Source organism: Ascaphus truei, chromosome 2, assembly GCF_040206685.1.
Source record: "Ascaphus truei isolate aAscTru1 chromosome 2, aAscTru1.hap1, whole genome shotgun sequence".
Taxonomy (NCBI): domain Eukaryota; kingdom Metazoa; phylum Chordata; class Amphibia; order Anura; family Ascaphidae; genus Ascaphus; species Ascaphus truei.
In genome coordinates, this window is record NC_134484.1 from 32,119,278 (window position 1) to 32,141,738 (window position 22,461).

At 42.5% G+C, this 22,461-nt stretch overlaps 1 protein-coding gene across 5 annotated transcripts in view; it reads left to right on the forward strand.

Annotated features, from left to right (window-relative positions):
• Positions 1–22,461, forward strand: part of TMEM71 (transmembrane protein 71) — a 50,676-nt gene that overhangs the window by 21,048 nt on the left and 7,167 nt on the right. For all 5 annotated transcript variants that reach the window (XM_075581895.1, XM_075581899.1, XM_075581881.1 and 2 more), the window contains 4 exons: positions 3,196–3,375; positions 8,344–8,416; positions 11,732–11,793; positions 18,166–18,221. In XM_075581895.1, the coding sequence (XP_075438010.1) occupies positions 3,196–3,375; positions 8,344–8,416; positions 11,732–11,793; positions 18,166–18,221 (371 nt within the window). The remainder of the gene's footprint in view (positions 1–3,195; positions 3,376–8,343; positions 8,417–11,731; positions 11,794–18,165; positions 18,222–22,461) is intronic.

Here is a 22,461-nt window from a genome sequence, read left to right on the forward strand (position 1 = left end):
TAGGGGCAATGGTTGGACTTAACCTTTATTGTAAGAGCTGCACTTCTCCTACGTCACAGTAAATATTTAAAATATGGAATTAAAACAGTGGAGATATTTGTAGACAGATGAAATCCATTTTTTATTTGTGCTACACTTCCAAATATTTTTCCAATATGCCTGTGAAGTTGGAGACAGCTTTGCATGGATCAAGACAGCAGCTCGTTATGTACTGTAGAACATATCGTTTGTTACAGAATCAACTCACTTAATTCTAATTGCGTATTTTTAAACATTAAGAAATTATGCTTAATAGAGAAGTGATTCATCTTAATTAATACACATATATCCCCAGAATATAGGGTTCAGTTACATGTCTCTGGAGAGATTTGCATGGTAACATTGAATGTTTTTAGGTGCTTCACAGCCATTTATTCAGCCCATTTACTCCTTGCTAATGAAATCTCCATTATTTAAGTTAAAATATGCCTTCAGCAGAGTACGAAGCATAGCAAAAATTACATCAATTGCTTCATTTTACCATCAGACACAAACGGCCCTTATTTATTATGCTTTGAGGGTGGCTTCCTGGTGTCAGACCAGTTCAGCTCTGTTTAACAAATGGAATATACAATAAAGTAACAGTGCACTCCTAAAGATTTTTTAAAGTAGAATTTTTTTTATTAATCAATCAACTACAATAATATATTAGGTGGGTGTAATCACTCAGACAATTTCTCAAATGTATATAGCTAAACAAGACAAAAAAAAGGAGAAACACTTCAATCACAATATGAAAAGTTTGCCCACCAATCAGATTCCAAATCTTTTATCACATTTCTATCAAATAGGTCATACAATGAGTGAAAAACATCACATGATTAAAATCTCATACAATACTTTAATAAGATAAAAGTATACAAACAATACAACAAGGCCGACATACCTGAACTCCCCAACATTTCGGGAAACAACCCTTTTGCCATTGGGTAAAGGGGCCATGGCAGATAAAAAGCACATGCCCCATCTTATCAGCTCTCTTTTCCCCTGTATTGTAAAATCTCAGACCCTACTGTAGTTTATTGTTTGATTTTTTTATATTTAGGGTAGTCTGAAAACTATCGCAAACACACCTCTTTAACGAAGCATATAAGTAGCTCCATGGCTGATATTATACACCTCATACATAAACCTAGGCCCCTTGCAGACGCACTTACCAGGACACCCTCCTACTGTCTCTGTACGTTCTTTCTATTTACCACATAGAGATAAAGAGATGTGCCTAAAGGAGGCACCAAAGATCCCTTCTAAGAGGCGCACAGCAAACCTTTATAATATAATTTGGTCAGGGGTGAATTGATATATACATAAAATAAAAAAGGTTTATTAAATAACTTCGTTAAAATCGTGTTGTGTAGTGTGATGTGTATGACACAGATAAAAATAGACTGGTTAAGTCTATAGTACTACTCTGTTATCCTAGTCACTACCAATAGTGAACAATGCTAAAGTGATGGTTTCACACAGGTTGCCACATAGATTGTAAGCTCTTTGGGGCAGGGAGTCCTTTTCCTAAATGTTACTTTTATGTCTAAAGCACTTATTCCTATCATGTGTTATTTGTACTATTTGTTATTTATATGATTGTCACGTGTATTATTGCTGTGAAGCGCTAGGTTGCCGGATAGCCCTTTGTTAGCCCAGGACGGAGATACTCAGGTATAACTACGGTACTCCTCCTGTTCTAACACCTCGGCATCCCTGAGGTTTTCAACTCTGGGTCTCGAGTAGACCCAGTGGCGCCAAGCTTGGTAGCCATCTGGTCTCTCGGAACCACGGACTTGGAATCCCACAGCCACACATATACATGGTTATAAGCATTCACATTTCTTAAACAGAACCTTTAATAAAATTCTCTTTCTTATGTGTCTGTGTGTTCTCCTGGTATAAGTCTTCTGGTCCGGTGTCAGTGATAGAATAAAATATGTGATCATTTTTCTTATCAGCCTTATCCCCGGCTCACTACATAACCCTGACTTTACTGTATCCACACAATAAAAACCCTTGCAGCTTTTGAACATAGCTGGAGCACCCCCTGAACCCCTCCTACACAGGTTAAGGGTGACTGGGCATCCCACCTTATACTAGGGACCCAGGGACCGTTCTGGGGAAACCTTGATCCCCCTGCCCCGTTTACTTTTCCAGCCTGTGCTGAAGCAGGGAACCCTGGCAGTCAGTCGAAAGAATGTTTCCAGGGTAGGATTTTGCCGGAGCACTGTGCTTCAATGTGCCCGAGAATCTGATTCCCGGTTACATCTCTGGGGTGTCCCATAACTCAGGGACCCCACTACATAGCAACAATCTGATTGAAGATTCTCCGCAAAACCCACAGCCACGCAAGCTCCACTGCCCAGCACCCCTGGAAAGGCAAAATACAAAAAATATTGAGTTGTCGCATAATTTCTATACAGTCTCAGTGATACATATACGACAGTTGGGTCCAAGAGCTGACACTGTAGGATCTTTACACATGGGTCAGGGGTAACCAAGTTGGCTGAACCTTTATTATTGAGCCTGGTTACCACCTCACCGTCACACACTTCCTCACACTTCCCCTGCCACCCTCCAACTTTAGAGAATGATCTCTTCTATGTATTTATGTATGATTTTATTTATATAGTGCCAAAAGTGTATGCAGTTCTGCACAAAATTACAATGAAGGTAAATAAGGTACAAACAATAGAAAAAAGTGCAACTGGTAAATTACAACTTAAGGCAAAGGGAGATCCTTCCCCGAAGAGCTTACGATCTAAGTGATTGTTCTAACACTTCTCTTTCGATCAACTATGCTGCTCTCCTGTACCTTGTTGAAACCCTTTATATATTTAAAGTTTCTATCATACCCCCACCTCTTTCCTTTATTCCAAGTGGTACATACTGAGGTCCTTTAGTCATTCCTGATCATTTGTATGATGTCCAGTAGGCCATGAACCATTTTACTAGTGTGATATGGATTTATATAGTTTATAATATTAAAGGAAGCCATAAGGTAATCATTTGGGGATGATAATGAGTTGTCCTCTTTACTTCATGGTAAATGAAGCTCTTCGTTGCATGATGCAGACGAGAAACCGATATAGTGCATTCAATTTTCACAACATTCCGGAATCCTCAAGTTTATTTCTTTAAAACACATGATTCCGTTTCATTTTACAGATGAATTCGCATTCTCATACGACATCAAACATTGGACATCAGCAAGGCAGCATCCTGAACCACAGAGATTTAGTCCTGCTGAAAAAGTGAGGTTAATGCACCCAGCTACAAAATCATCAGTACCTACAACATCTATCATGCTCAACAGAGACCTGTGTGAAGGCACTTTGACAAAATCAGGTAAGTGATGCTTGTTTTGATATTGCATTTTCAATCATCATTTCGATCTATTGGCCATGGTTATGGAGTCATGTAGAAACAATTCGAGACATAATGTTCGCCAATAAGGACTATATGATTATTTGGATACAGGCTTCATTTCTGCTATCAAAATAATGGAACTCTTCAGTTATTACAAACTTATTACATACTTTTCCAGATACAGCATTTTGAAATGACTGCTAGACACAACTCTAGTCACTTTATGATTGCACAGGGGAGGGTTACTTTATGTCCTGGCCAAACTACTATACTATCTTGGCAGGACTTTAATCCAAATTGAATCTGAAATCGTGTTTTGGCTTCTGCCACCATGCAGAAGAATCCAAATACAGTGATTGTGAGGCTCAAATTGTGCAGAGTTATTTGGTGACTTTTTTGGGGTAGGGCTGTTTCAAAAGTGAGCGATGAGTATATTAATAAAATATATAACTTTTAATGTGACAAAGAAATACAACCCTTTTGAAATAAATACATATATGTCTGCTGAGTTCTTTGTAAACATGTCTTATACATTTATTCCTAATATGGAGAGAGCTGAATGATGCAATGTCCGGCTTTTTGTTTCCAGAGCTCCCCTTATATAATGTTTTACCTTGTCTCAAGCAAAACTCTCAAGGTCCTAAGAGCCTTCAGTAGGGTTGCCATGTAGGCGCATCAACTAGGCATGTTCTGCGTTATTTTGATCCTACAGTATCTTAAAGGATCCTGGAATTTGTAATGCATATGATCTGTTGAGCAAAGTGAACAGTACAGGATTGGATCAACCTACTGGGCAAAACAAGTGAGGCCAGCCTCTGGGGAGTTAGCTCAATATATACTGTAGAAAGCTAATTGATATTAAAAGTTATCCATAACGCATATAGGGAGCTGTCCAAACTTCAGCAGTACGTTTTGACAGATTAGCCAGGGGATCATTAACTAAAACATATAATCTAGAGCAGGGGTGCGCAAACTGGGGGGCACAGAATTTTCTTGGGGGGGACGCGGTGGTTACAGATGCCCAGCGCTCTTCCTCAAGGCATTTAAATTAAAGGACGGGGGAGGTGTGAGACCGCTGTAACTTCCTTTACCTGCTCTCAGCCGGTTCTTCGGTGACGCATTGCCATGACAATGCAGCGTCAAATTACGCTGTGCGGTCAAATGGCAATGCGACGTCACATGATGCCGCCGATGCCAGAGAGCAGGTAAGGAAGGGGGGAAGGGGAGAGCAGACAGGGGGGCGCGAACAGAAAAGTTTGCGTACCCCTGATCTAGAGCAGGGGTGTGCAAAATGTTTAACTGGAAATTCTCCCACCCTGGGGGCGCGCCCCCCGCTTTGTGCACCGCTGATCTAGAGCATTGTTCTGTATAGTAATAGTCACCACACTTTATGAATGACACCTATGAGCCTGCAAACGAGCATTGGTTAAAGCAACAGTGCAAGTCAAAGTACCACAGATAGAGGTCCCGCATTATGAGATGAAAGCATTGGGGCAATTTGCTTTTAGAGATGCAGCTATGCCTGCATATAAACTGCTACCAAATATTATCAGGTAAAAAAATGTTAAAACTGGGTTAACACATAGTTTTTCATGTTTTTAAACATTGTAACCTTATGTTTTAGACTCTTAAACATGTACTTTACTAAAAGGTAATTACATCCTGTGATGCCCACAACACGTTGCAGTCTCTTTTAGTCCCAGATTAAGGCCAGAAACATTGTATTTCTCTATACAGGGGGTTTATTTACAGGGTTAACTCATACACCAACAGGCCCAACGTCCCTTTAAGTCAAAACAAAACATACAAATAACACCTATTCCCTTTAGGGAAAACTAACAACACCGTAGTTTTGGCTCTTACTAACTGGATCGCCAGCTAAGCTGGTTCCCACCCCAAAACAGGTACTATTATATTTAAACATACACAGTCTCTGCACACAACAATATAGTGTTTCTCTTATCTGTTTCTGTTGGGGCTCCAGGTAGTTCCCTCTGAACCCCTTGAGAGTTCAGAGAATCCCTCCTCTGTAGATCCAATGCTATGGATAGGACATCTCTGCTTCAGCATGGTCTCGTGTCCTTCATTCTTCCCTCTGGGATTCAAAACCAGGCAGTCCCAGCAGACTCCGCGACCACCGCCAGCGGCTCTAAGGAACTGTGCCAGCCTCTTCTTTAGCTGGGGAGCGCTTTCTATCTCCCCCCTTCTCTGAGGGAAAACAGTCTCTCTCAGCATGGCTGCTCCCTGTGTCTGCTTTAAAACATTTCCTTGTTCATTTAGGAGTCCAGCCTGATTATCTGCATTTGAACTAGCTTCTCTAGGGAAAATTAACTCCCTGTAGGCTGGAAAGCAAACTATCTGCAACACTCCAGCCTATATAGAGACAGTAATTGTATCACAATCCACATGAGAATTTTTAAGTGAATATGTAGTTAGACGGTATATATTATATATATACACACACATTTATTGTTCCTCGTGCAAGACTATATAGACTTCAACTGAAATAATTGCTTTGTCTGTTTACCCACAGGTATGTTTAACTCATTGAATCCTCTGTAACCCCTGTATTCAAGAATCAAACCACCCTGACTGTACAGTATTTGTGATCTCTGGTATGTTTAACCTATTGAATCGTCTGTAACCCTGTATACAAGAATCACCCCACACTGGCTGTATTTGTGATCTATCTCTGGTATGGTAGGGTTAGCAAACTTGATTGTTAATTGCATTATCTGTTAATTGTCCAGCCTATAACAGGCAGATTTATTGGAGGAAGGTTATGGGACTGTTGAGATGTATACATTTAATAGCAGTTAAGGGTAGCATAGTAGAGTTTAGCTTAGCATCTTAAGAGTGTGCCTCTTGTAGTGAGAATCTTTACGTGAATATGCACAACTCCAGTCCTCGAGGGCCGCAAACAGGCCAGGGTTTCAGAATATCTCTACTTCAGCACAGCTGGCTAAATTAGTGGCTCAGTCATACATTTGCAATGCTAGGGTCTGTTCAGGGATTTGGGGGTGGGACAGGAAGTTGTGTGCAGATAGGTGCTGGGAGAGACTGCAGAAAATAAAGTGTATAAGGTAGTTAATTGTATAGGCTAACAAGCGTGCGATAATAGTGTGGTCAGATGAGCTCACCATTTGCTGACTTGTGTCGATAAATTTGCAGAAAGATCCAGTCTCCAGTCCACCTCCAGTCCAACTACAGTCTTCTGAAGTCTACTGTAACTAGCAAATATCTGGGCATATGGTTTGACTCCCATTTAACATTTGTTTTGCACATTGATACTATGACATTGTGACGGAGCGGCCTGTAGGCGAGGTCAGATAGATGCATAGACTGGTTGTTTAAGGTTTTAAATGCAGTGGTTTTTATTAGACCACTAACCAAAATAATGGGTACCCTGTCCCTTTAAGCAAAACAAATCATGAAACAAAATCCTATTCCGTTAGGGAAACTAACTACACAAGCAGATCCCTAGCTGTCCACCTGGGTAGCTATTTTACTTCCAGATCATAACAATAACAAAAGTCATATATGCCAAAAGCGTCCATATCTTTTAGGTGCTGGGGAGTCTATCCCAGGGCTCTAGGTCATTCCCTCTAGGTATTCGGGAATGTCGGTTCCGGGGAGCAGGGCTGAGTCCAGCGTGAAATATTCAATGTCCTTGGTGGGGTCCCAGCTGGTCCCAGCAGCCAGCATCCTTCCTGGCTGGGAGGAAAACAATCTATTCCCTTACTGGGGAAAAGCAGTCCTCTTTGTGCATGCAACTTCCTGTCTTATAAACCCCTGCTCAATCACGATTTACCATATCCACCTGCACGAAACCCATCACCTCAGTTCAGTCTTCAGCCTTGTAAAGGGAGTTTAACCCCTTTACTCCCTTACAGACATCTAAACCTATACCAACTAGGTGTACTTTATAGGATCCTCTCTATGACTGCTGGTCAGAAAGCGCATCGCACAGCAGATGCCAATACCAATTATAGACTATTGGGACATAGTCTATGGTACTATACAGTACCCCAAACTCACCTTAGTAAACTAGACACCCTCTACAACTTAATATGCTACTTTATCCTCCAATCTAATTACAACACACATTACTGTGAAATGCTCAAAGAACTAGATTGGCCATTACTTGAGTGTTGGCGCAAAGTTCATTTTTCCTGTCTTGCCTTCAAATACTTTTTGCACAAGCTACCCACCTATCTGAACAAGCTCCTCACCCCTACCACACGTAGCTCCTGAGATCTGACTCCAAAAGATTGTTCACAGTCCCATGGTTCAACAAAGAATCCAACCTCTCCTCCTTCTCTTAACGTGTACCTCACAACTGGAACAACCTACCCGAGACTCTAAAATCCACCACCATAGACTGGTGTCTATTCATAGCTAAGGCTGTCTCACATTTTAATCGGGTCTATAACTGTTCCATACGTCTATATCATATATTATCTTCAACTGTTCATGCAATGTCTTTTTATATAATGTATAACCCTATTCATTTAACGAAGCCATGTATTTGTCATCATAACGAAGTAATTCTCAATGTATTACTTCTTGGTAAAACATTTTTATAAATAAACATATACATGCAGTATTATTTAAAAGAACGGCCCGACATTACAGGTGCACTACTGTAACTATAACGTCTCCATTCATTGAACATTTTGGAGAAGAAAACAAGATTTGCAGTGAGTGTTTCATTTATTTACAATGTTTTTTGTTATTTTGGAGAAGAAAACATGGCTGTTACTTCGTCCCAAGGAAACTGTTATTTTTTTGCCTAATTCAGTGTGTAAAATATGAGTCGTAAGGTAGACCTGTATAAATAAGAAATCAGAGTACTGAATAATTTTAAGAGCTTTTGTCTAAAACCACATTGTATTAATTCTCTCTTTTCTAATATATAACTACCTTTTTTTATGTTTGTAATTTCAGAATACAATGTGTGGAGACTTTTTCATCACGTGACCTTATTGTCTATGTGCTTATTAATTTCCATGTGGGCAAGGTAATTTTCCAAAATAGAAGGGGAACATAATTAATTGACTCAATGTATTGCTATAATCTGAGGTTGTTGTAGTCCTGTTTCCCCCCTCTCTGTAAACATGTTGCTGCTTCTACTGATGTCTTGGTGCGTGCATACCTGTGAGGGTCCAGCAGAGCCGAGAGTCCGAGATGGGGTGGGGACCAGGAAAGGCTTACGGTGATCCTTATGTTCTTTCCATGGTGTTACAGTGCGTCCAGACATGGCAGGCTGCAGCAAGGCTGCAGGCAGTCCCTACCATGAGTTATTTCTCTCCAATACCTCTGGCTAATAGACCGCAACTCGGCCAGGGGTACATAAATGAGCTCTTTATTTGTAGCAACCACTGCAGATGGTAAACAGTGTCACATATAGTAAAGTGGGGTCTCAGATCTCTGGATGGTGCTGGCCAGCAGTTAATGGTCAAGGCCTTGTGCCATGCACAGATATTGCTCTCAGCCCCCCATGAGGGGCTGAGCTCCTCTCTCTTCCCTGGAAGAAGGATGACTCTCACCTCCTCTCCCCAGAAGGGGTGGAAGAGAAACTCTCCCTAGGAAGGGTGGAGGAGGAACTGACTCCTCTATAATTTGTAAAGTCTCCTCCCTGCTGCCAAAGGGGAGGGCACTGAGTCTGCACCAGGATTGGTTGCAACATGGAACCAATGTGTAACGTACGTGCTTGCCACAAACTGGTACCAGACCGCGGGGCTGAGGTGGGGATGTATAAGCACCGACCTTAGGCCACGGAGTCAGGTTCGGAGTGCGGATTCCATAGTCAGACATAGCCAGGTCAGGATTGGAGAAAGTAGGGTTAACGTTATCCAGGCAGGGGTCAAGACAGGCGGCACAGGAGTGGTGGTCAAGGAAACAAGCCGAGGTCATCAACAGGAAATCTTGGATGAAGGTACTTCAGCATAGGAGGCTAGAACCTTGAGAGAAGCCACTGCAGTGGAGATGCTTCAGCGAAGGTGCTGCAGTGCGTCAGGAAAAGGCCAGGAGTAAACTCCACTTGGAGAAGCAGGAACCAGAGGTGAAGACACGCCACAGGAAACGCTGGGGAAACCAGCGTAGCCGCTTCAGCGCGGCGAAGGCAAAGTCTGCCAGGAACAAGGAAGCAGCGCCGAGGCTACTATGCAAGAAGCCCTAGGCAGCAGGGGACTAGGCGCAGGATACAAGGCACAAGGAGCCTAGCAGGCCAAAAAGAGAGTCTGTGACAAGCACAGTTACTTGCAACTTGGATTGCAAAGTCTATGTCCAGCAACTTCCTGAGGGCGGGGCAGGAACTAAATAGCACAGGAGGCCAATCAGACCAGAGCTGCACAGGAGGCAGCAAGAGGCAGGTGATTGCAGAAGCAGGTGATTGCAGAAACAGGGAATAGTTTGTCTGGAACCTGCAAAGCTCCGGATGGGTGGGCTCCAGCCAAACCCAGGAGGGGATTCCTGACACAATGTCACCACCTCCCCTGCCACTCAGGGTGCGTGAGGGGGGTAAACCCAAAAGATAGCCTGCCATGGCCTGTAGCTACTGGGGCTTATGATACAGGAGGGGCAGAAAGATAGCTGGACCTGCCAGGGCTATATGGACAATAATAAAGTAGTATTAATATGCTACGGACAATGCACCATTGATACATACACAAGTTGTGAAATGACTAGAAATCCATACTTTTTTTTTGCTAGACCTTTTTACTGCACACGTAACAGGCACTAAGCCAATAATTAATGGATATTAGCCCATATTTACTAAGTAGTCTCTAGCCATGATACACCGTCCAGTGCTAGGAGACACTGTTGACTTGAATCAGCTGTATGATTTCTTCCTGCACTGGAAGGTGACTTATGGCAGGAGACACCTTTATAAATATGGACCATTGTCTTTTAAGCAGTTTTCAGTATTTCAGTATTCTTATTCACTAGTGGTGATAATGTTCTCCATTCAATATAAAACTATGCAAATACGTCTGATTTAGTCATCTATCTGGAGACCCCCACCACTATAAATGAATATTCTACAATAATATGACATAACAAGTACTGTATGTCTATTCAGTGGCACATGTCTAAAGCCTCCAGTATTTTGCCTAGAGAATGGAGTATTAAGAATATTTTACATAACTCAAAAATCATAGGTGGTGATGCCAACTAATAATCATTATTCATTACACATACTTTTACCAAAATACCACTAGAGTATCTGAAAGTCACAAGGTCAAACATCTCTGTTACTCTACGTTTAGTTCTATTTTATGAAAGGAGAATGCCCTTTATGTCTGATAGTGTATATTGATTATCAGTATGGATATCGCATAAATATTTTGATTGTCTGGGGAAAAGATTCTTGAACGTGAGATGCTTCAGGTACACAGCCAGGTATCAATTAAGCCATTCGTTTTGCAAGATCGAGGAGAACATGCTTGTTTACCTAATTTCCTGCTGGAAGAGTCTGCAATACATACAACCAGCGACGGTGTTAACACAGCTACATTCTTTCTCCCCGAAGTTGCGCTACAGAAAGGGAAAAAAGCCACAGCAGAGAAATCTTCCAGTCAAAGAAATTGCGGCTAAGTGTATCATGACTCCATGAACACAGAACATATATGTAACGGTGTTTCCCCCACCCAATCGCAGATAGGGGCCATTACAGGGTTTATGGTACATATATCTGCAGGCAACAGGAGGGCTGAGACGTCCGCCGATGGTAGTGGGGACACAGGAACAGGCTTCTGGGGTTCATACCCCACACATCTTCTCAGCAGTGCAGCGCCTCCATCCACCGTAGGCTCCAGGAACTGAAGGTGATCTCCCACGGTAGAACGTATTACCTCTCCTCCCAGTAAGTTCACGCACCAGGCAGGAGGTATATTGCAAAACAGGAACGGTTTTATTACTACACTCTGCAGTAACAGTTACATGGCAGTCTTCTGCCGAATACAGTCTGTCAGTATTCACTGGATGAGAGTCCCTGGACCACCACTACGTGCCAAGGGCACCCGCAGCCGTCCTAGCTCTTCCCCGCCTCCCTAGCAGAGGCAGAGGTACGAAGCATTGGAATTTTGTATTTTTTGCCAATGCACTTTTATTGCTTACTTACCTGTGATGTTCTGCCTATTCTTTCTCTGAATGTCGGTTTGGGTAAAGTACAGTATACCTATATATGATTATTATGTTGCATGCACTTGCCATTACATGCCAATGTTTGTATAGTATGCCTACTGAGCACATGTTTATATACAATGTATTTCTGTAACCAGATTGTATATCAAAAAAATCATCTTCATTGTGTGTTGATTATATATTGCAGGTTGTGGTTGAATGAACTGTTTGCTGCTTTGGTGACTTCCATTTTAGTGATCGCTTTGGTCTGTAAGTAGTTATTATAATCATCAAATTACCAGTACATATATCCTGGTTCTGCTCTTGTAACTAAATTAAAGCCAGGTGGCGGTCACCTCAAGTTCCAGCTTATAGTATTTGTTACAGCAGGTTGACGGATAATAGAATACATGAAATGTATTTTTCAGCTTAAAACTTATAGTCAATTACATTTTTATCAACTAGGTTCCATGTCATCATGAGATTTCGATACACAACAGTAACCGCAGTGCATTCTGGGGCACAATAGTCAAATACTTGAAAACAAGAGTTAACTCTCAATGTATTACTTCACGGCAAAACATTTGATAAATACTGTAAGTAAATGTAAATACATAAATAAATAGGTTTGCATTTCTATGACAATGTAGTCTAGATATGTTAAAATAACCCTGCGCTCTATGTACAGTATGTGTAGTTTAATTTATATAGTGCCATACAACATTACAATACAGGCACAGTCAAATACAACAAAAGACAGGGGTGCCCAATGCTACATCCAATTGACAAAACATACAGTTGTGTGAAAAAGAAAGTACACCCTCTTTGAATTCCATGGTTGTACATGTCAGGACATAATAACAATCATCTGTTCCTTAGCAGGTCTTAAAATTAGGTAAATACAACCTCAGATGAACAACAACACATGACATATTACACCGTGACATCATTTACTTAACAAAAATAAAGCCAAAATGGAGAAGCCATGGTATATGAGAACCTGCTGCAGAGCTCTTTGCAGTATTCTCGTGGGTCCAGAGAAATGCCTGGCGTCTGTCAGCCACCAGTATTAGAACTCTTGCCTGGGAAATTCTGGGGCAGTCTCACAGTAAATGCCTCAACATGCCTGTGAGATTCTTAATGGCCCATCGAATTAACACAGCAGGGGTCCCTACAGTCCTATTCAGTTTGAATGGGACTGCAGGGACCCACCACTGGGTTAATCCGATGGGCCATTAAGAATCCCCAGACTGCAGCAGAATCTCCCAGAATTTCCCAGGTAAGTGTTCTAATACTGGTGGCTGCATCTGTACAGGACAACCTCAAAAAGCTTTACACGTTTCACATATATAGAACACATATATATATATATATTAACCAGTAAAATCAACCCCACACTGATGAGACCCATCAAGGTCGAAACAGCTGTCTGTGGGTGGTTTTCTGGGTATGCACCTTAACCCTGGCTGTGCTCAAAGCTGTGACCATGCAGCAAGCTTAAGCCTATAGGGAACCATGTTAAAAATGGTTATTGAGGCAAAAAGTGACACTGTGTGCTCATTTGCATGTCATTTCCCAGAATCCCTTGCTGCAGTGGAAGTGCTGAATGCTGGGTGATAATGGGGAAAGGCGGGGTTGCAGACCTGCCTAAGACATGCAGATGAGCATACAGCTATATTTGCATATTTGCTTTCCTGTGGAGGGTTTTTGTCACTTTTTTTACTCACCATAACTTAACTCAGTATTATGGTTTGGCCTATCCCATAAGCCTCTCTTGCATTCCCAGTAAAATCAACCCCACACTGATGAGACCCATCAAGGTCGAAACAGCTGTCTGTGGGTGGTTTTCTGGGTATGCACCTTAACCCTGGCTGTGCTCAAAGCTGTGACCATGCAGCAAGCTTAAGCCTATAGGGAACCATGTTAAAAATGGTTATTGAGGCAAAAAGTGACACTGTGTGCTCATTTGCATGTCATTTCCCAGAATCCCTTGCTGCAGTGGAAGTGCTGTATGCTGGGTGATAATGGGGAAAGGCGGGGTTGCAGACCTGCCTAAGACATGCAGATGAGCATACAGCTATATTTGCATATTTGCTTTCCTGTGGAGGGTTTTTGTCACTTTTTTTACTCACCATAACTTAACTCAGTATTATGGTTTGGCCTATCCCATAAGCCTCTCTTGCATTCCCAGTAAAATCAACCCCACACTGATGAGACCCATCAAGGTCGAAACAGCTGTCTGTGGGTGGTTTTCTGGGTATGCACCTTAACCCTGGCTGTGCTCAAAGCTGTGACCATGCAGCAAGCTTAAGCCTATAGGGAACCATGTTAAAAATGGTTATTGAGGCAAAAAGTGACACTGTGTGCTCATTTGCATGTCATTTCCCAGAATCCCTTGCTGCAGTGGAAGTGCTGTATGCTGGGTGATAATGGGGAAAGGCAGGGTTGCAGACCTGCCTAAGACATGCAGATGAGCATACAGCTATATTTGCATATATATATATATATATATATATATATAAGCCTGTCACAGGAGACCAGGTACTATTTACACATATTTATCATTCATTAAGCAAAACAGAGTAGTAGAAACAAACTGTAATTTATTTTGGTAAACCCGCGTACAACAAGAGAATACAATAGGCAGATAAAAACACACTTACTGGGGGGGGGCGAATCTAGGCTTTCCTAGGTGCAGGGCGCCCGCTAAAATGAACTTACCCTGACCGGGACATACACCTGGATCTCCTGGTCCTCTTTTCGGCTTTAATTCCTAGCCACGACCGCTAGAACGATTCTCAGAACTTTGCCGCAAAAGACGGGACTTAGTCTCTGCGAGGCAAACATTTCAGGCTTCAAAACAAAGCCGGTTGCTCTGCTATTTCGAACAGAGCAACTTTGAAAAGCCCGCCTTAGCTTCATCGACTTACTCATTGGTTGTGCTCACTCGCTCTCTTGGTCAGCACCTTACATATGCTCCGCTGGGCTATCCCAAGAATGCAGGGGGAAGGAGCAGCCAATGGGAGTGTGGGAATCCTCCCCGCCACCCAATAGAAAGGGGGGCTCGTCTGTCGGCTGATGTCAGGGAAATAGGCATGCCAAGCAGGCTCGAAAAGCTGGGTGAGTGGGAAATATGATTTTAGCCAAGAGGAGCAGACTCTATGGCTGCATCCTCTCTGGCTAACTCATTGCCACCTGCGGGGCCGGCTCCACCAAGTCAGAAAACTACAAATGGTGTCCCCACGGGGTGCCCTTTGTAGTCCGGACCTGGCCATTCGCCCTTCCCTTGCCCACCAAACTTTTTCACACCTCTGGACATCCTCTCCCATTTGAACTATGGACTCTATGCAGACTTGCTGGCACCTTAACGGGATGTCCAGGCAGACTGCATAGAGCCTTATAATAAATGTATCAAAGATATGAAACATCTTTTAATACATGGGGGACATTGGGGAGACTCATGACTATGCTGGATATAGGACTGGGATATCAGGGCTCGGAAAATAGGAGTCTGTGGGGACACGGGCAGCCCCGGTATAATTTTACTTGCGTACCGGAAAATCATGCCTGCTCGCCGGGGAAAATTAAGGTACTACCTGTAGCTCCGGTTCCCGAACTTATGCAAATAAAAGAATTGCAGTGTATCATAAAAATAATTAATAAAAATACAAAACACAAAGTGCCACAGTGAAAATTTACCGTGTAATAGATAAGTGAATATTCAATTCAACTATTAATATTGAATCTAGTGAAACAATAAATAATCTTAACTTAAGAGAAGGAGAGTCTGCTGCTATGTCACTTCAGATGGCTCAACATCCAATAAAATTAATAGGGAAAAAAGAATAAACAGTGCACAACTCTCATGGTGTAGTAAATTCAATTATATTGATAAGAAAGTGAAGGCGATTATTGCATGTACATCAATATAGACAAAAACAGGCAATACGTGTATTTTGGCACGTTACCAAACAGCATTCCGCAGTCATCACACCTCCTCATCCAACAGACATCAAGATGTTAACCTGGCTGCAACAGATGCAATCTGGTGATCGCTGACCCCCTCTCAGCAGCTCCGTACAGTTAGGTGCAGTTAGATCCTTATGCAGGAGAACCAGAATGTCCCGCTCCTATTAACAGGTGTCCGCCCTCTTGAGCAAAATAATGGGTGAGGGATAAGCTCCTACACAGCACCGGACCAAGTCCCGCCTGTGTCTCCAGTGTTGCCCTCTGACGTCACTGGACCCGCGTCCACAGATGCTATCATCAGTAGGGCAACAAATGCAGGCAGGGATTGGTGCAGCAATGAAAGCTGGCTCAGACAATGTCCATAATAACAATCCTACGCGTTTCGTATGATGTATACTTCATCAGGGATATTTGAATCTAATACAAGTATTTATTTAAATACCCTGCCGGAAACAGTGATTGGTCATGACTGGGGGGGTGGTTCAGCCAATCACATCTTATCCCACAGGTGTATCAAATCATTACAGTTAGAGCATAGAATATATACAACAATATTAAAAATAAATGTAAATTTTAAACTAAACTTTAATAATACTAATAACAATTAAAGATCGTGCACTGAAATTAAATAGAATAAACATGACATATGTTAGTACATACCATGTAAATAATGAACATTCAGTGAAACTTACATAGTAATAGGAAATCATGAAGGCAAAAACATATTCTACAAAAACTAGTGAATAGTACACTAGATGAAGACAAGTATATTCCATGAAGTTAATAAGATCCTAACAATTGAATCCCTTAACAATGATAGAAGAAAAAATACAAATGGTACAGATATTGATTTTCTAAGTTATAGTTACACATTTCAATGCAGCAAGTTATGAGATAAAAAACATAATTAATAAAAATTGAAGGTTATTATCTAATGATCCAATACTTGGTCCTCATTTGGAGAAGAAACCAAGATTTATCTTTCGAAAAGCCAATAACTTAAATTGTTTGGCCCCCAGCGACATTGGCATTAAATCTGTGCAAAGAACCAGCTGTTTGACACAAAAACCGGCACAAAAAAAAATTAAAGCCCTCTCGAAACAAGAGCTTTTGGATTTTTAATATGCATACATTAGCACCAGAAGGTTTGAATGACAGATTAGACGTCTGGTCTTTATATTAATGAGGTTCCAGCTTTTTTTATAAGAAGTTTATTTTGATTCCATTTTTTAATTTAAGCTGTAATATATTCATATTTATATATTTTTTTAGATTTCAATCTTTGACCAGTATCTGTTAGCATGTAGCTATGTGTTTTTTCTTCTATAATTGTTAAGGGATTCGATTGTTAGGATCGTATTAACTTCATGGATTATAGTTGTCTCTATCTAGAGTACTATTCACTAGTGTTTGTAGAATATGTTTTTGCCTTCATGATTTCCTATTACTATGCAAGTTTCACTGAATGTCCATTATTTACATGATATGTACTAACATATTTCATGTTTATTCTATTTAATTTCAGTGCACAATCTTTTATTAATTGTTAAAACTATTACTAAAGTTTTAGTTTAAAATGTGAATGTATTTTTAATATTGTTGTATATATTCTATGCTCTAAATTTAATGATTTGATACACCTGCGGGATAAGACGTGATTGGCTGAACCACCTCCCAGTCTTGACCAATCACTGTTTACGGCAGGGTATTTAAATACGTGCTTGTATTAGATTAAAATATCCCTGATGAAGTATAGAGCATACGAAACGCGTAGGATTGTTATTATGGACAATGTATGAGCCAGCTTTCATTGCTGCACCAATCCCTGCCTGCATTTGTTGCCCTACTGACGATCGCATCTGTGGACACGGGTCCAGTGAGAGAGGGCGACACAACATGGAGACACAGGCGGGACTTGGTCCGGTGCTGTGTAGGAGCTTATCCCTCACCCGTTATCCTGTTCATGAAGGCGGACACCTGGTAATGGGAGCGGGACATTCTGGTTCTCCAGCACAAGGATCTAACTGCACCTAACTGTACGGAGCTGCTCTGAGCGGGTCCGCGATCAACGGATTCCATCTGTTGCAGCCACGTTAACATCTTGATGTCCGTTGGATGAGGAGCTGTGCTGACTGCTGAATGCTGTTTAGTAACCTGCCAAAATACATGTATTGCCTGATTTTCTCTATATTGATGTATGTACAATAATCCCCTTCAATGAGGGAGGCCCGCCGCTGGGGAGAGCTGGGCCTGGAGGCAACGAGAGGACCGGCAGCAGGGCAAAGAAGTTTGGCCCGGCCAGAGGTCAATGCCGGCCGGGCCTCCCCCGCAGCCACCACTTGTCCCGGCTCCCCCCCCCCCCTGCCGACAGCCCTGCTTACCTAGTCTGCCTACTACATGTGGTGAAACCTCACAGAATTTTAATTAAGTTTTCATATTTAGGTTAGCCTTGTGTCTATCTCAATCAGTTTTGAATTCCTTTATTGTACTGGCCTCCACCACTGGGAGACTATGCCATGTATCTACTACACTTTCATTATATTTCCCATGCACCTCGCACTTTTTTGATTCACAGCATTACCTCTTGTTTTACTACTTCTCTCTGTGAAATACCTGTATGATTTCCCTTTTCTACTTTGTTTATTAAAAATATATGTCTCTTCTGTTTGAAAGGTCTTGCAAATCCATTATCAAGTAGAAGTTCCAAACCTTTAAGCGGTAATAGTAAGGTAAGTAGACATAAGTGAACCTAACAATGCCTATCGCTCAACCTATTATTATAAATCAGAAAAAGTTCCTACTGGAGTGCGCTCCAAAAGTTCGATTTTTATCAGAAAGAGATACAAATCTCTCTTAGTAATTCTTCACAAACGTTTAGATTTCTTTGAGGTTGACAGCGTTATCTCTGGTTAGCATTTATGACCTTCTACACAACACATACGCCACCTTGAGTGAGCCATCCGTGACAGGACCCCCACCCCCCAATTAAATACTCTTTGAAGGCCCCCCCCCACAGAACCAGGAAAAGTCTTGAACTATCATAAATCCAATATATTGTATTTTTAAACCCAAACCGTACATTCATTAACCCGTGAAGCACCAGATGGATTAAAATACATAATATCTCCTGATATTATCATGAGATAGTCATTAATTCCCAGATATTGCGTTTACAATTTCAGGCCAAGTCGGGTTACAAGTAAAAGTTACTAATACGTCTGGCTTTCCAAATTTACGCACTATTGCCATTGCATCCTGATAGTTTTGCTGCATATATCTTGGACTTCCGTGAAATGTAGATGGGAGAATAATCATGTCTCCTGCTCTGAAGTTCTGATTTTCAGCTCTCGCTTCTACCGCATCCACCAGTCCTCTATATTGTTCCATGCGTTCCTCCTTCTGATTGTATCTTAAATAGTTTAATCATGCACCCTCTGTTTTGACGTAGAATATGCATCAACTGCTGTAAAAGTTTTCCACTCAAGTGTAGTATGCTGAATTAATTCCCGATTGATAGTTTATATGTATAAAATTGCAGTTACGTAACTCTTGTTCATTTTGGTGTTCTATCTTCAAAGTGTTTCAATTTAAAATGCCAGCCACTTTCTCCGTATGGAAATAATAATGGGTAAACCATTGGGTCACAGTTCCTATTCATAGGAACTATAATTGTGCAAGTATCACCTTCCAGATAAATACAAATGTCTCATTCAGCAGGAGGTTCACCATCGTCTCCGACAAATATAGCTGCAGCTTCAGTCTTGGATGTAGGGGTTTTATATCTTTGTAGGTCTAGTTTGGGATTTTTACTTTCATATTTGGATCGGTTTAATTAATGTCCTGCATTTGTTTATAGGATTTGGCAAATAGATTAATTCATCGTAACATTTCGTCCAGTTGTAGGATTACAATTAGTTATCTAATCGTTTTGTAGTTGCTTCTGCTGAGTCAAAAATATACAACTGTCCATATCCTGGTTTGTTTGTTGATTTTGCATATAATGGAGACACCATATAATAAATTTGACCGTGTATTCTAAAACAGTAAGGTCCATGTCCAGAAGGTGCCTTTATCTCAGCTCCCATCGATGCAAAATGTACAGCAGAATTGTACTCTCTGATATGATCTCTGTAACGTTGTGCTTCTGGTGTTACTTCTGTCAGTAGCTTTTTTTTAAAATAATTCAGGTGCTTCTGTTAAAGGTGCCAGACAAACTTTCCCATCATGACAGCACTTTGTGTATTTCTTTGATGTGTTTAGTTCAACCGTCCAATATTTTGCTTTACAAAATGTACATTGCACTTGAATGGATTACCAATATTATGTTCATCGACTTCTGCGCATATTTCTTGATTATTGGCATTAGGCACGTCACTATTTGATCTCCTTTGGCTTGCTTTCTCTCTCTATTTGAGTTTAATTGTTGGTTTCTTTCTTCTGATGTCGCATTTTCTCTCCGTCTATTTTCTATCACTATAATTTGGCTAACTTTAACAATATCGATAAACAATAAAGCAATCTATAGGTTCCCGCTGCTGGCTCAGTGTAAATTGTATACTTCATAGTACAATCCTAGCCATTCTATATAACCAGACATTCCCCACTATATGCAAGAGCTGGAATTAAAATGTAAATAAATGATTTGTTGTTGCACAGTAAATTTTTAGAAATGACACAGATACTTAAGTTTAATATTAAAAAAATAAAAATAAATTACCCTTACTCATGAGCAGATTTACACTGAAGTATTGTACTATATGTTGACTCACTTTGTATGTTGTGCTGGGCATCATTTTCCCCAGCGCAAAATTTTTGTTTGTACATTTTGCCACGCTCTGTAGCTCTGCTTTTTGACACCAATATACAGCTCAACCCCATTATAGCGCGGTCCTTGGGGCCACCCTATCCAACCGTATTTTAACAGGGGTCGCGCTAATTTTAAAAAAAATGGCCGCTGCGTGCCCAATCGGGAGGAGGGGGAAGGGGGGAAGAGGTGGAGTGAGGCACCGGCAGCCCTACACATTCCCCAGCAGCCACCGTACTTCCCCCAGCATTCCCCGCACTCCCCTCGTACGCTACGCACCGATACCCCCCCAGCCCCGCATCAGGCGTTGGCACTCATGTCACTGAGGGTAGGCCCGGCGGAGGGGGCGACGGGTGAGGGTGAGCCGTGGACCCAGCAGCTGGAGGTAAACATGGAGGAGACCCAACGTGCGCAGCTTGCCCTGGTCATCCTGAGAGCTCAGCACCCTGGGAGAGAGACGGCCAACGAGTGCAAGCTCTCAGACAGCACCTCTCCCAGTGCCCAGCTCCTCGACACCTCCAACTCCCACACCAATCCCCACCCCTAGCCCTACACCGATCCCCGCCAGCAGCCCACGATGCCCCAGCAGCTGACACCAAAGGTAGTGGGGTTGGGGGGGCTGTGTGCGTGCTGTGAGTGTGTGCAGTGAGCTGTGTGTGCTGGTGCTGTGTGTACAGTGTGCTGTGAGTGCAGTGTGCTGTGTAGTGTGCTGTGAGTGTGTGCAGTGTGCGTTTTTTTTTTTAAATATTCGGGGTCCACGCTCAAACTGCGTTATAAGCGGATCCGCATTATAGCGGTTCGCGCTATAATGGGGTTGAGCTTTATATGCTGTATATATGATGTGAGGGTGGGTTTTGTGGTTTTGGAGCTTGCTGGGTTATTACAACTGTTACGGGTATTCCACCCCACCCAATCGCATACTGTATATAGTGTGGGTGCGTAGAACATATGTTACCAGGTGTGGTGCGTATACCTGTCAGGCTCACAGGAGGCTGAGCCTCTGCTAGTGAGAGCCTGGGGTGAATCCTCTGGAACGTTTCTTTGTTTCAGCGCCTCCACCTATATAGGATTCTATGGGTATGTAGAATAACCCTAACATAGGAACCACATGCAAATAATCAGTACACCATATGTATGATAACCAATACCTTTTTACTTGTGCTCACATGAACCATATAACATCAACATAATAACTGGTGTCCCTCTCTAGTGAGGACACTGACTCTTGCGTCTCGCAGGACGCTTCCCCCTACACCGGGTGATCCCACCCCGTGCCCATCAATCCCCACACATGCGTCCCGCACTCTTTAGGTGAGAATATGGGTGACTGCGCAGTCACTAACTAATGGAACTGTTGGTGCACTTGTTGACAAAAGGGGTTACCTGCCGAGTGCTCCTGCACTCGGGCCTGCAACTACTTCTCAAAGGATCTGTCGACCTGGATCCCGTCTGATCCGGTGGTTCCTTGCTTGGGGTCCGCCAGGGGCGATCCCACCCTGAAGATAGTCTCTCTCTGGGCACAGACTTAAGCCCACGTCTCCTGGCAGGAAGCGCAGCATCCGCTGATCCCTATCTAACACTGGCACTCTAACATGACACGGTCCCTCACCTAGGGCCTGTCCCTGGAGCACCACTAACTGGGGAGTGAGGACCTACCTGGGACCTAAGGGGTTAACTGGCCTATCCTGTCCCCCTAGCTCTCCCGGTCCTGACTCCAGCTAACTAGTACCTAGTACTTGCAGTAACGCACTGCCCCCAGGCATCTACCTACTGTTGGCTAGCCTAGTGCAGATCCTCTCCAGAATCCCTGACCTCGTTAACAGAATATCCCTTCAGGCATCCTACCCATAGCGCTACCTCAAGGTGACTGGGACCTAGTACTGGGTACGTACAGCAACCGGCTGCACAACACTGTGCCTGCCTGTCAGACCTCACAGCACTAACAGCCGTGACTCTGACAAGGCAGCACTCACACTAAGGGCAGAGTCCCTAACTGGGGCTGTCCCTTATAATTACCCCCTAAACTGGTGGGGAGTTGGGGCCTACCTGGGATGTGGGTACCTATCTGGATGCAGGAGCTGCACTCACTCCCCGCACTCTTGCTTCCCTCACAGCTCCCGGACTCCAACTGACTGCGTAGCTGCAGCCCAAACAATGTATCTCTT